The 14,414-nt window shown below is 40.3% G+C and overlaps 1 protein-coding gene across 1 annotated transcript; it reads right to left on the reverse strand.

Moving 5' to 3' along the window:
* Nucleotides 1–32: 32 nt before the first annotated feature.
* On the reverse strand, nucleotides 33–4,991 carry LOC146655748 (uncharacterized). Its single transcript, XM_085428887.1, has 7 exons — nucleotides 4,517–4,991; nucleotides 2,603–3,276; nucleotides 2,354–2,399; nucleotides 2,188–2,279; nucleotides 1,314–1,424; nucleotides 446–722; nucleotides 33–369 (listed from the first exon to the last, which is right to left on the reverse strand). The coding sequence occupies exons 1-7, from the start codon at nucleotides 4,586–4,588 to the stop codon at nucleotides 163–165; spliced, it is 1,479 nt and encodes a 492-aa protein (XP_085285013.1). The 5' UTR covers nucleotides 4,589–4,991; the 3' UTR covers nucleotides 33–162.
* Between the last annotated feature and the right edge of the window lie 9,423 nt (nucleotides 4,992–14,414).

Raw genomic sequence — 14,414 nt, forward strand, 5'->3', positions numbered from 1 at the left:
AACACCATGAAAATTCTTTTGAGTTGGTTTAGTTTAAGCAGACTGATTGTCCAGATGCCCGTGATGAAGATCCGATTACATTTCATGACCAAATTGTGCAGAAATTAATGAAATTCAACAAGATTCACAAACTTTCCTGCAACTGTATGTAGCTTTCCTATTCTAAATGAATTGCTGACAAAACTGAACAGCCATAATGTAGATGTCCGCACCAAAGGACTGGGATGCCGCTCTTGGATTAACAACGCCCTGTAAAGTTGTCATTTGTTCTTCTGTCAATGGACAGTCAGTGTTCGGAACAACAATGCTTGAATGGTTATGGCAAGATAGGCCACTGTCCTCCCAGTCAATGTCTGGAATCTGGAAGCCCTGCAACGAACAAGCAAAATTAGGAAAGAATAATTGTATATAGGAATCAATGAGTACTAAAAATGTGCACCTTTACCTGTGTGTTTTCTGGAACAGGAACAGGGTGATATCTGTGACCCAACTCCCACAGCTGGTTGGGACTCATGTTGTTTTCTGTTCGCAGTGGATGGTTGTCCCATCCACTGCAAAATGTATTCAAATCATCCTCCAGTCGAGGAAGAAAGACGTAATGGCAGCAAAAGAGGTGTGCAACATTTGAAATGTCAAGAAGGCCCTCTTCCTCAAGGTTGTGAAGAACATCGTAGTAAATGCATGTAACGGCCACCCAGAGGTCTCTCCACAGTCGCTCTATTCTGAAATAATATATAAAAAATATTTAATTAGGTATGGCTTTTCTTGGTGTGTATGAGAAATTCCCTGCTTGTTTCTAACCCGACATGAAATGTGTGCATGACAACAGTAATAATACATTACCAGGGCATGTAGGAAGGACCCAGGCATATCACTTAAAAGGTGCCAAAAGGGTTGTAATGATCAGTGGCAACATGAGATGACAACCAGACCATTAACACAGAATGAACATTCATGGAAGGAAGGAACAGACTGGAAAAGGTGCGTGAATAACTAAAAAAATAGGGCACATTCCTGAAGGCTCTTTGGGGTTTGCTGGACCTGTCCAATATTTTCTTCCTTGAGGGGTAAGTAATGGAAATTGAAAGAAAAAACAACAAAAACTGCCAAAAAAAAAAAAGGAACACCTGATACATATCACAAAGTGTATCATGCTGGATAGGGCACTGTTTTCTAAAGACATTTTACTGTAAAACTTTCATAAAACTATACCCTTTAAATGTATGTATTTTTAATTAATGGAAATAAAGATGCAACACCTTCCATCTTATGTCAGGAACATTTGAGGTGGACAGTATTTTATGAGAACAAACCTTTGATTGTGCACACTCTTTCCTGAAATGAAACTGCCTCTTCCTGTGCCACGAACAGTAAACATCAGCCGTGCAACCTCCACATTTTCCCCTCCGTGGTCGCCACGAACCCTGAAACATTCGAAGCTTTAAAAAAAAATTAGATCTGATAATAAAGAACAGTATATGCCTTAAGCAAAGTTTGAAAAACAAATTGTAAAAGAATCCTTAAAATCTTTCATTGCTACTGCTCTTGAATGCATCAGAAAAATTGTCTCATGAATGCACTTTCCAGCATGTGTCAGTATGAAGTGTAATTTAACACAGCTGTTAAAACATTTTTCAGGATTTCACAGGTTAGTAGTAATTACTTAGATTTATTGTATTTGTTGAAAATTACGCAAGTGCCATCTTGTATCATTATGATCTGTGTAAGGAGACAATTTTTAGAATATTTTTGCAAAAATATTTACATCAAATTAAACAAATAAGTAGTCTATGGCATTTAAAAGTGGTTACCTACAATTCTGAAATGATAATACTAATTCTTATTGATGATGATATTGAATTTGAAATCATGGTGTAACACTGAACCCGACATCATAAAATGATTACCCTTGTAATGTCAGGGAGTTACAGCCAAGGAGGCAAAATATTACTATCTCACCCCTTGTATCCAATTACATAACAGCAGTGTTTGGTAAAGGTGTTGAATTAATTTTTTTTTATTCTTAAATATCCCCAAGTCACCATAACAATCCTTTGAAATTAGAGATATATATATTGAGGCAAGTTAGAATCATCTTAAACAACTTTTAATGAAATATCCAAATGTAGTCTTACAAAAGGTATGTAAGATAATACCTAACCCATAATAAAATGCATCACTTATTACCTGAGAGGAAAACCGAACTTCTCGATTGATTTTCGGAAGAATGCCAGTGTGGTTGATGCCAGATTGTTGGAAGCAGCACCGAGATACATAATCTTTATAGGAAAAAGAACAATGGGAAACTTCCATGTAAATATTACATTTGATTTACTTACTAAACTAAACTTACCTTACGAGAAAAGCCATCAATACCTCCAAAGATCACAATGTTATAGCTGAATGGGGAAAACAAATTTTTTTTTTATCAATTTTGGAATTATCACTTTGAAGTGTTTAAATGTAAGCAATGCAAGATGTAATTTATGTATGTCCAGATGCAAATATAGTAACGAGTAAGATAACAAAATACAGTTCTGAACATTTGCAGATGAAAAAATTCTCAGGAATATCTTTCACTTCAAAAGATCAAATAATTTACCGTATCAGTTTGTGATTTGTGTCAATATGCATTAGAGACTGTGGTCCTGGGACGGAATAAGCACGTCGAGCAATGCATCCCAAGGAAAACATCCTTGACACAACACCAGCTGTGTCAACACGGTGCATAGAACTTCTAACCCTTTGGTACTGGACTCTGTGTCCTCTGGCCTGAAGAAGTGCTTTCACCATCCGGTATCCAGCGTGAGGCTGCCTGGATTTTATGTCTGTAATGCATTGGTCCAACTCTTCATCTGACAGGCTGCTATAGAGTGCTTTGACTGAAAGATTGAACTCATTCATGCGTCTGAATATTGTGCTTCTTGACATTCCCAAAATTTTAGCAATGGCTGGGATGGACAAGTTCAGTTCCAGAAGGCTGTTAAGATGATGGGGGGAAAGAGCCATTCTTAGTCGCCCAGTAGGTCCCCACTCAAACTGAATGACAGCACTATGTAGATTCATTTTATCCTTTTCTCTGTTTATCAGAGTATGTAAACTACATAATGCATCTAAGAGGACAGGGCAAACCTGAACTTGACCAGACAAAGCTTGTAGAAAAACTAGTTCCTGGGTGCAAATGAAATCTAAAAAGTCCAGATCCAGGGGAAGGTGTTCAAGACAATGTTCTAAACGTGAACGCAGTCTCAGAAGAATATGATGTAGGAGAAGATCCTAAAGGAGAGGAAAAAGTAGAATTATTTTTGTAATTTTTAAATCACCAACAAAAAGTGAGTTAAAAACACAAGGTTAGTTACCTAGTTAACTGAATATTCTTAGGCTATAAGATTCCAATGTTTATTTTATCATATTTCCTTATGGTTCTTTCAAAAAAGTTTATTTTTTAATTCATGCCATTTGTTGCAGCATTTTGATTTTCTGGTTAGGATTTTATTTATTCTTTTCTTACATCTTTTGTTTTAATAGCACAGTATATTTAAAAATTGAGCTCGCAAGAGAAAAAGCTTTATTTTCTATTTTATCTGTTTTATTTAAATGTTTTTGAGAACAAAGCCAAACCAAAACTTAATGAAGAAAGCTGGAACTGATTATTGAGTTCAGTGTTCCCAACGAATACTCTGAATGGATGAAAAAAAATGAAAACAGATTCCCTGGCAGCGTGTTTCATTTATGAAAAGATCAGAAAATTAAATTTGATATTGTCAAATTTAATCCCTTTGGTTTATGAAACAGTGAGAATGAATTTCTTAATGGGTGGCTCAGTTTGGGGAAATTGTGGGTAGCCTGCAAGGACCTCAACTCAATCCTATATTTCCGTTTTAATATTTCTAATGTTTGCCTTGTTTTCTTCACTGTCTGGTCTGCCTCTGTCTTGCCTGTATGGATGCATTTACACCTAAATTTCCCCAACAAGGGATGTTTTAATTCACCACTATTCCAGTGAAACACGAGTCTCCCATCTTCCTGCTACCGGTCTGGAGTTTTTGTTCACCAAAGCACACACCAACTTCATACTGACGGACAGATCACTGCCCTTTTGCCGCCTTGTCTGACCGTGTTTTGTGGCTTTGGTTCACTTCACCTCACTCTTCCCCATTCTTGTCATTAAATCAGGCCGTTCTGCAACCATGGCAGCCATTCACTCTATGGCTTTATTCATGGTGTATTTTACCCCTTCACCAAAGGCCGTTCTCGTTTCCAACATTATATTTGCAGTGTTCGTCTATCTATCAATATCTGCGGAGTATTTTTTTAACGAGTATCCTATTTTCTAAAGCACAGCATGTAAAGGGTAGCTCGGTTAGCAGGATGCTAGCATGTAGCGCTTAGTGAGACACGCCTCAGACGAGTTGAGCAAAGACCCCGTCTGTGTACTTTATACGTGAGCAACGGATTTAAATAAAATTAAGGTTTCAAAAGACAAACTTGAAGATAAAAAAATATATATACTCACCGGAGAGCCGCCAGGGTTTGCCGCTGCCATCTTGGCGCTCCTAAATTCAAAACGCCTTCTGCAGACAGGCATGGGAGGCGTGGAAATTGTCTTTGAGTTAGTCAAACGTTTTCCTTAGTTCGAGTAGATGATAAAAAAATAAAAATAAAAATAAATGGGATTTTAAGTAGGACTAGGCGTTCTGTAATGATCTCTATTTAGGAGAAAAACTTAATCACTCACCTTTAAACAGCTCTCTTTTAGGAGACACACTGCTGGCTAACGGTGTCATGTGATCAAACAGCGTAATTTAATTGGCTGAGAGCCACTCGACTCGATCTGGTGCTGATTGCTCTGGCTTGGGTCATTAAAGTTCATCACTTTTGCAGTTGAATTTTTGCAGGCGAATTTTTGCAGGTGAATTTTTTTCAGGTGAATTTTTGCAGATGAATTTTTTTCAGGCGAATTTTTTTCAGGTGAATTTTTGCAGGTGAATTTTTTTCAGGTGAATTTTTTGCAGGTGAATTTTTTTCAGGTGAATTTTTGCAGGTGAATTTTTTTCAGGTGAATTTTCGCAGGTGAATTTTTTGCAGGTGAATTTTTGCAGGTGAATATTTTTGCAGGTGAATTTTTGCAGGTGAATTTTTTGCAGGTGAATTTTTGCAGGTGAATTTTTGCAGGTGAATATTTTTGCAGGGAAATTTGGAGGATAAAAATTCAGTGTCATAAATTCAATGTCTAAAAATACTTGAATTCTGATGACACTATATTTCTTCCATACAATCGCGTTTTATGAACACAAAATGCACGTTTATTGAATATGAAAAAGATGTGTTGATCTCAGTTGTGCAACCAATTTCCGCTATTGAATCAAGTAAATCCAACATGGCCTTTTTTTTCAGTGTGAATGAGACTATAGGCTGTGTCATATATCTGCCATTAATCAGCAACAGTGAGGATTTATTGCACCCACAGCCATTATATGAGGTGGTGACATTAATGAGAAAAGCAGGCCAGGTAATGTAAAATGGTCATAAGTAACTAAGAGTAACACAACAGGAATAAAGGTCCTGCTGAAATGAGTTTAGTCAAAGGTCACTAGAATATACTGTATATAATTGACATTTATAATGCTAAGAATCATTCAAGAACAAAAGAGCCTAGAGTCAAAGAAGAAAGGTGAGTTTAGCAGAAATTGTAGTAAATCTAAAGTTTACATCCACCCAGAAAAATTCAATACAGGTCTAAATTTTAATCTCTGCCATCTCTTCCCTAAGAGTAACCAGACGTTGAGACATGCTCATACATGCATAGAAAGTTGAATGTTGCGAAAGGGATTTGGCAGATATAATCAGAACCAACCAAACCTGCAAATCATGATAAGGGGGAAAAAAACTTTAAAAAACAACAGACGATGAGTTCTGCATTGATGTCATTTCTCAGTATTTACTGAAATCCTGATTATGGATTGTTTTTAGTATCTCTGCAAGGAGATAATAACAAAAATCAGAAACATTTAAGGTCATGTAATAAAAAAAAAAAGCTTAGATTCTGTATTTTCAATTACAGTTTTTTCTGAATGCTTAAACCCTAACTGTGATTCCTGTAGCACAATCTCTAAAACTATTCAGACTTATAGCAAAACCACTCACTGAGTTTGCAAAACTAAAAGCACAAAAACTGCTTTGCACTCAGTTTGCAATTTTGTAACACACACTTTGCAAAACTGTAGGCACAATTCACTGCACAACACTCAATTACCAAATTTCCAACACACTCCTAGCAAAAGTATACACATGTATGGCTATCATTAACACTAATTTGCCAACTGTCTGGCACACTTTCACATGTGAAAACTTTTTTAGATAATTAGTTCACTTTGCAATCAGCCTAAGCACTATAATACAGGTAAGCTGTGTGTGCGGAGTACAATGGAGGGAGCAGAAAGAGTGAGAAGTAGAGGAAGCCGAGGAAGAGGACGTGGAGGTGAAGAAGTAGGATGAAGAGGATGACAAGGACAAGGAGGAGCAAGAGGAAGACGAGGAGGGGGGAGAGGAAGATGAGGAGGGGGGAGAGGAAGATGAGGAGGGGGGAGAGGAAGGGTAGGAAGAGTAAGAAATAGAATTGCTGATGACATCAGAGCTACAATAGTGGACCATGTAATCAACCGTGGAATGACCCTGAGGGTAGCTGGCCAACGGGTCCAGCCTAACTCGAGCCGCTACACTGTAGCAAGCACCATAAGGACATCTTGAAATGAGAATCGGTTAGTACAGTCACTTCGCACAAAGATTTGTAGCACTGCCATATGCCAATGAGAAACACACCAATACCATTGATGTAAAAATACTGAAATTGTTACTTTGCAGAATTGCTAGATGACCAGATGCTGGGGCAGAGGAAGCATGTTCACTGCAGACCAAGTAACCCATATAGTCATTATGGCGATTGCAAATAATCCTATACTTGGAAATAAACACTTGTGTTTGTTTTGATGTGTTTGAATAAACAGCAGTACTTGAAGTTTGGATCCCTCTATGCTTATGGATCTATGACAGAAGTATGAGCTCAAACTGACATAGCCTACCTTGTGCACAGAGAAAGCAAAAGCCAGATGTGTTTTGTATTCATACCATCAGTGTGCAGTTGGCGCATTGTGTGCTTAGTAGATGATGGCTTGTGTGTACTGTTTGATACGGAAACACCATTTTTACGAAGGTGTGAAGAGTTAATCTAGCTGTGTTTGCTTTTGCAAGAGAACTACAATGTTTTGATGATTGGGTGACAGGTTTTCTTATTTGTGTGAAGAGTTTTGCAAAATTAGCCAATAGTTACAAAAAATGTGCTTAAGCAATCAGAAAAAACTGTAAAGAACAGGCTACTGTGGATTATTGTATTGCTCATTGGGGATTTTTGGCAAACTGAATTGGGATTCAGAGCCTCAGGTTGGCATTTCAACAAAAAAATTGGATAACATGCTGCTTAGTTGTGATTATTATTTAATGCTGGACTTTATCTGATTAGCGGAGCACCAAAGGCAGAATATCTGATTAATATTTTATTTCTTTACAGTTAGGATACTTTAGAAGGCTCAATACTGAATGAGTATAGATCCTGGGTGTTACAAATTTTATGAGCGTGAGCTTCAGTCATATATTTGGTGAGCAACAACCAACATATAAACTCAAAAAACATAGCGAGAATAAAGAAGAGAACCTTAGAAATATTTTTGTTTAAACTGACTCGACTGATACTTTACACTCATTTTTCAATTACAGTGTGTGAGGATTAACATTAGGTACTCGTTACCCATACACAGAAATGAAAATGTTGCATTAAACAAGGCCTTTTACTAGAGATTGAGACCAATATCTCATTTGGAAAGTGTTTGCTGAAGCCATAAGAGAGTGAGCAATAGGGCCTAGATGTCTTTACAAACTGAGAAGCCTCCTGCTGGCAACATGAAGCTATGCATGTGTGCTTAAATGCATCAGGGCTAAAGAAACAACACATGATCACTGAGCAGTATTTTACATGTTTCACGCATGTTTGTATTGAAAGATGCGGGATTTCACAATTGCTCACATCAGCTTTTTAAGCAAAGAAAGACTAATTTTTCACCATCGTAATTTGATGTTGTGCCTGAATTCAGCTGGAGCCGTTCTTCTGGTTTGGGGGTTACAACTTCTAATGTTCCTGTTACTGCTATTGATTTTAACTTTGACATCTTTCATCCCTGGTACTGCTCATTTTTCTCGTGCATCTTCTTTATGATGTGATAAATGCGGCAATCCCAGCTGATGGAAAATCAAAAGGAATTTCTGATTTGCTCTCAGCCAGGATTCCCACATCTTCAAGCTACCACTGTGTCTGGTTGGTTAGCCAGGAGCTGCATGTCTGTCTGGAAGTTGAGGTCCCACAGCACCTTAGCCTCTTTGTTTTCAATCACCTTAGCTGTTGTCTCCCAGCCTTCTAATCCATATGCGGCACAGATGTTTCTGTATACTATCCCAGCTGCTTAGTTGTGCATCTCTGTGTACACTGTCCCATCTTGCTTCTTCCATCCTGCTACTATGAGCTGGGCTGTATCCAGGGCACCTTTGCACTGCCATCAACCTGAGTCCTGATGGCTGTGGTAAATTTCTGCCTGTGTGGATTTGGTGCTTAGGATCTTGTGCTGTCATGATCAAAACATCTTTCCTGTCCTTTTGGTCAGCCTTTTCTAGCATTTGGGAGTATTTCTCAATATCAGCCACTCCCTCTGTCTGTCAATAGCACATTAAATGCAGGGTCTTGGTCTTGCACCATACTTCCTCCTTTTGTTTCTTATCACCATCTGTCTTCAGCTGCCTGAGGCACTCTTGTAGCACCTCCTCTCAAAGGGGCCATCTCCCTAATGTATAGAGATTGACAGACCACGTGACTTTCGCACATTGCATGCCGTGAACTCGTGGCAAAACAATCCAAGTACCGCATCAAATGCAAGCATTTGCAGCACCGCAAAACGTTCATTCTTCGGTTCCAATAAATTCTTGCTTTTTCTTTGCCCCCCAAAAAGGTATGCACAAAACGAAGGAGAACAATGCCGGTCCGTACAAAGACAGACTTGATGAAAAGTCAAAGAAAAGATACGAGGAAAAAAATCAAACCAGTGAAAGGGTCAGACCCTTACGAGCACACAGAGGGACAAAATACGTTAGCGTGCTGCCCAACTTTCACCACGCTCATATTTATAATTATAGCTCTGACACCCACTAGTCCCCCTCTTCCACTTTTTGTGGCTCAGAGAGCCATAGGGTGGAAACATCCATGCAAACATCTATGCATTGTGAGGAACTCATGTTTTGACATTCATGGCATTGATTTCTTCCTTTGGCCTCTTGCTATTCCAGCTGGGTATCTGATGACCAGTAAGGCCTATGTATTGATTGCTTAAATCTTATTCATGCTGTTGATTTGGCTTCTCAGCTCCCATTTCACTAAGTGGGAGTAACTGGCTATGGCTGACCTTTTGCAACTTCATCATTGTTCCCATTAGACGTTGGAATACCAAGGTGCTTGTAGCTGTTTTTTCAATAACCTGCCAATATATATATGTACACTCTCTCCAGTATACATATAAAGCATTTTTATATACAGTATATAAATAGAATAACAAATTACACAGATAGTTTGTTTCATATTGCACATATTGGAAGAATAAAAGAGTTGTGATTTTGTAAACAGCTCAGTGTTGTCAGGTGTCTAAATGAAGACAAAAACCTAGCTGAGCAGATCGATACAAACAAAAGATGGATCTATTATTCTCAAACATGAAAATAAAAGCCGACTATGACAGCAGCTCACTCCTACATGACACAAAATTAATGGATCAGACTCAGGATTTCATAGCTGATGCCTACTCATTATTGCAAATAGTCTTCTTATATTTGGGTGCAAAACAAATTGCGATCATTTTGTCTACAGTCTTAGGTGAACCCTCTGAAGAGAAGCTTACCTGCATCGTGTTTGACATTATTTTGCTGGAGGCTTGGTTCCTAAAATAATGAGTTCTGCTTCTATGTTCTGAGTGTCAATTGGGCTCAAAGAAAACAATCTGCTTTCACTGATGACATCTGAAACATATAGCATTAATTTAATAGAAAAAGGCAGCTTTGAAAAAGTGCATGCTCTTCCCCTGTTAGAGACCTTGACACCCACTCAAAGTGACATGAACCCCAGGAGTTATTTCCGAATGCATAGCATACACGCTCAGAAATTTGGGATTTCTATTTCTGGTTTTATAGGTACAATATTTTTGAATGCACCCCCCGGGGCTAATCTTGGGCTTCCAGACTTTAAGATGCAATGTGAAAAAACGGCTTGTTTTTGGCTAAGGTTAAGGTTTTATGATTTATTTATATTAAATGAAAAACAACTGTCATTCTCCATCTGTCTTATATATATGTATTTAAAGGTGAAGAGCACTGCCACCTCACATCAAGAAGGCGCTGGGTCTGAAGATTTCTGCAGCCTTTGTTCTCTCTGTGCCTGAAACATTTTCTCCAGGTAGTCTCCTTCAAAGGTCCAAGGACGTGTAGGTTAATTGCTGATTGTTCGCTGTGGGTGGAGAAAAAGACTGCAAAAGTAAATTTCCAAGTTAACAAATGAATATTGTGAAATAAATATGTAATTTGAATGAGCTGGGGTTTGTTTTTTGTTTTTTTTGTTTTTTTACATCACAGGGTACTCCTGCAGTGCCACACAGTTGTAGCAAGCAGCTGCTATTTTTTCTGAGACTTTATTATAGATCAGATGTTTTTTTCCTCTATATTATTCTTTGGGTATCGGCCATTACATCTCCATAATTGCATTAAAGTGGAAGATAAACATGAAAGGGTCTGCAAATTGGTGTGACACTGATACTTTCCCATTTTGTCACAATAAACAAATTATGTGTCACGGTCGGACGGCCCTTTCCGGACGACCCTGCTTGTGTTTATGTTTTCTGTATATGTGTTTGCTTCTCCCTCCCTGGCCCTCGGGGTTGTTTACGGAAGTGCGCGCCGTGGGAGAGGCGTGTCCTGGCGACTGTCGTCATTGGGAGTCCCTCTTCGCTGTTGCCGGCCCACCTGCAGCTGATTACCTGACCAGTGGTTGGTAATCATTCCTCCAGGCTAGAAAGGGGTATTTAACCTGGACTCACGGTGACAGTCGACGTGGGATTATTACTCCGAACTGGTATAGTCTGTGCGAGCAGTGTGAGTGTGTTATTCGGCTAGCGTGTGGCTAACGCTGGATTTTCCTTCTTCCTCCAGGAGGGGCGAGCGGAGAAGCGAGTTGGGGAGCACACACACTAAGGGAGTTACTACACGGAACGCACTGGGAGCAAGGGACGAGCACGATTGGAAAATTGCACTTTTGAATGGATTGTTGGACTTGTCTGTTTCACTGTAAATAAACGCACTGTGTTTCTGTGAGCAAGAACCGCGCCTGGGTCCCTCTTTTCCGTGACATTATGTACATTAGCAACTATAATAAATTAACCTCACAGTAGGCCAACACACCTCTCAACATTTTGAGAAATGTAGATCACTTAATGTGTGCACGCTAAATGCAAGGTCACGTCCAACAAGCAATTAGCCTAGCTTTATACAAAGCAGGGGCAAACATGCTGTTAAAGGATACCAGGAGGTAAGTCTTAAAACAGTTTGGGATTTTCAGAAATACACTCATTTGCTTTTCCTAATGATGCAGGTTTCATAAGAGAAGATAAGACGACTCTGGACTCAGCGAGGCATTTTTACCCATGAACTACTGCTCATCGGCTATTTTCTCTTTTTTTCTTTAAAACCCTTGAAATGGTTTTGAGGGGAAATGCCAGAAGATCAGCAGTTTCTGAAAAACTCAGACCAGCATGTATGGTACCAACAACTACCCCACATCCAAAGTCCCTTGAATTTGATGCTCAGCTTGAACCTCAGTAGCTCGTCTCAAGCATGCTGTAGCAAAAGACCCGACACACACAGGATGGACGTGCTTCGGAAATGTTTATTTTGCTTGTTCAGCCATTTCTTTTGCATTACATCACAGGTGACTCAATGAGCAGCTTCTTCCTACCTACTGTGGTGTAATCTATATTGACGTACATCATGCGCCACTAGGCAGCAGTACTTACCCACTAAACAGGAAATAGGGGCATGTAAAACATTGCTGTCACTACCCAATCCGTACCTGAAACCCGATCGGTACCCCGCATGCGCAAATCTTACGTCACTTCCTCTCTTTGCCAAGATTGCGACATTCAATATATTTGAATGACACGGTTAGCACCCAGTTAGCTCCTAGCATTTCTCAACAGCTCTGCCTCCTTTTCGACTACCGGGAAATTTAAACAATGGATACCTCCGTATACAAACAAATTCATGCTTTTTCCTCAACAGAGAGCATCCCCCGATTGAACAACAGCGCCGTAAAATAAGAAGAATGGCGCCTAATTACAGAGTTACAGATTTGTACGGTCCGACTTTGCACTCCGAATTCCGAAGCAGACACCAAAAGCAGTTCAAGCCACAAAAACCACAAATAACAAAACAAGAGAATAAAACATGTTCTAAATGTGGAAAAGCACCGATGCACCCAGAAGCACAGTGCCCAGTCAAAAATGCAGAATGCCACAACTGTGGGAAACGTGGACACCACGGGAGAGTTTGTAGGTCTACAACTGTGCATGAGGTGGCAGACAGTGCAGACGGACTTTTCCTAGGTGAACTGGATTCAGGAGAAGACCCGTGGCTTGCTAACATCTGCGTGAGAGGCAAAAGCATGACATTTAAATTAGACTCAGGGGCAGATGTCACAGCTATCTCAGAGGAGACATTCAAAGACATTTAGCAGCTAAATGAACATTTGCAAAAAGCTGAAAAGCCACTGTATGGACCAGGAGGTGCAGCACTGATCGTACTTGGGTCTACAAAGGAGGACATTTCCTACAGTGACAGGAGCACTACAGAGACAATCTATGTAGTCAGAAATCTGCGTGTAGCTCTCTTAAGCAGGACAGCTTCTGTGAGACTGAAACTAATTGCCCGAATGGACAATGTTGACCTTGAAACAGTGAAGAAAGCGTACCCGAAACTATGTGATGGGCTCGGCTTGTTCAAAAACCATACACGTTTAAGCTGAAGCCCAACGCTAAACCTTATTCACTGAAAGTGCCAAGGGGTGTTCCACTGCCACTACTGGGCAAAGTCAAAACAGAGCTGGAGAGGATGGAACAGTTGGGAGTAATCAGTCGTGTGGAAGAGCCCACAGACTGGTGTCGCGGCATGGTCGTAACCCCCAAAAAGGACAAAGAGAAAGTCCGCATCTGTGTGGACATGACACCTTTAAATGAGTCAGTGTGTCGTGAAAGATATATCCTCCCCTCTGTAGACCAAACGCTAGGCATGCTCACAGGTGCGCAGTATTTCTCCAAGCTTGAGAAATACTGGGCTTTTGGCAAATACCGCTGTCCAAAGAATCTGCTCTCCTCACCACATTTATTACGCCATTTGGTAGATACCATTTCAATCGTTTGCCATTTGGTATTTCCAGTGCACCAGAGCATTTCCAAAACATGATGGTGACGGAAGTGACAGCCGGCCTCGCGGGAGTCGTGTGCCACATGGACGACATCCTGGTCTGGGGATCCACGAAAGAGGTGCACGACATGAGACTCCACGCTGTCCTCGACCGTGCAGAGAAGGCGGGCGTCACCCTGAACATGTCAAAATGTGAGTTTGGCAAAAGAGCAGTGAAATTCTTAGGATTCATTGTGTTATCTGAAGGCATGAGTCCTGACCCTGACAAAACTAGTGCGGTGCAGAATATGAAAGAGCCAAGCACCGTGAGTGAGCTTAGGAGCTTCTTAGGAATGGTGAATCAGCTGGGGAAATTCATCCCAAACCTCTCCGAAAAAGACAAACCACTGAGAGACTTGCTTTCAACTAAAAACGTGGTACTGGGGGCACGAGCAACAAAACGCGTTTAGCAGTTTAAAAGAAGAACTGTCATCCGCTCCAGTACTGCAGCTTTACGACCCAAACAAACCCCAAAAGATCTCAGGAGATGCCTCTTCATACGGGTTTGGGGGCAGTTTTGCTACAGAAAGACAATGACATGGGTCACCAGTCTCGTATGCCTCACAATCATTGACACCCACAGAGCAGCGCTATGCCCAGCTGGAAAAAGAAGCGCTGGCGCTCACCTGTGCCTGTGAAAGATTCAGTGACTTTATTCTAGGGCTACACTTTGAGCTTGAGACCGACCATAAGCCACTTGTGAGGCTACTTGGAGGGCAAGCCTTGGATTTGCTTCCACCGCGGATACAGAGATTCCGCATGCGCCTAATGAGGTATTCTTACACTATAAGGCACATTCCAGGCAAAAGCCTCACCAC

This window comes from Rhamphochromis longiceps, linkage group LG13 (genome assembly GCF_057381845.1).
Source record: "Rhamphochromis longiceps isolate RC_006_pf linkage group LG13, R_longiceps_female_GT1.1, whole genome shotgun sequence".
Classification (NCBI taxonomy): domain Eukaryota; kingdom Metazoa; phylum Chordata; class Actinopteri; order Cichliformes; family Cichlidae; genus Rhamphochromis; species Rhamphochromis longiceps.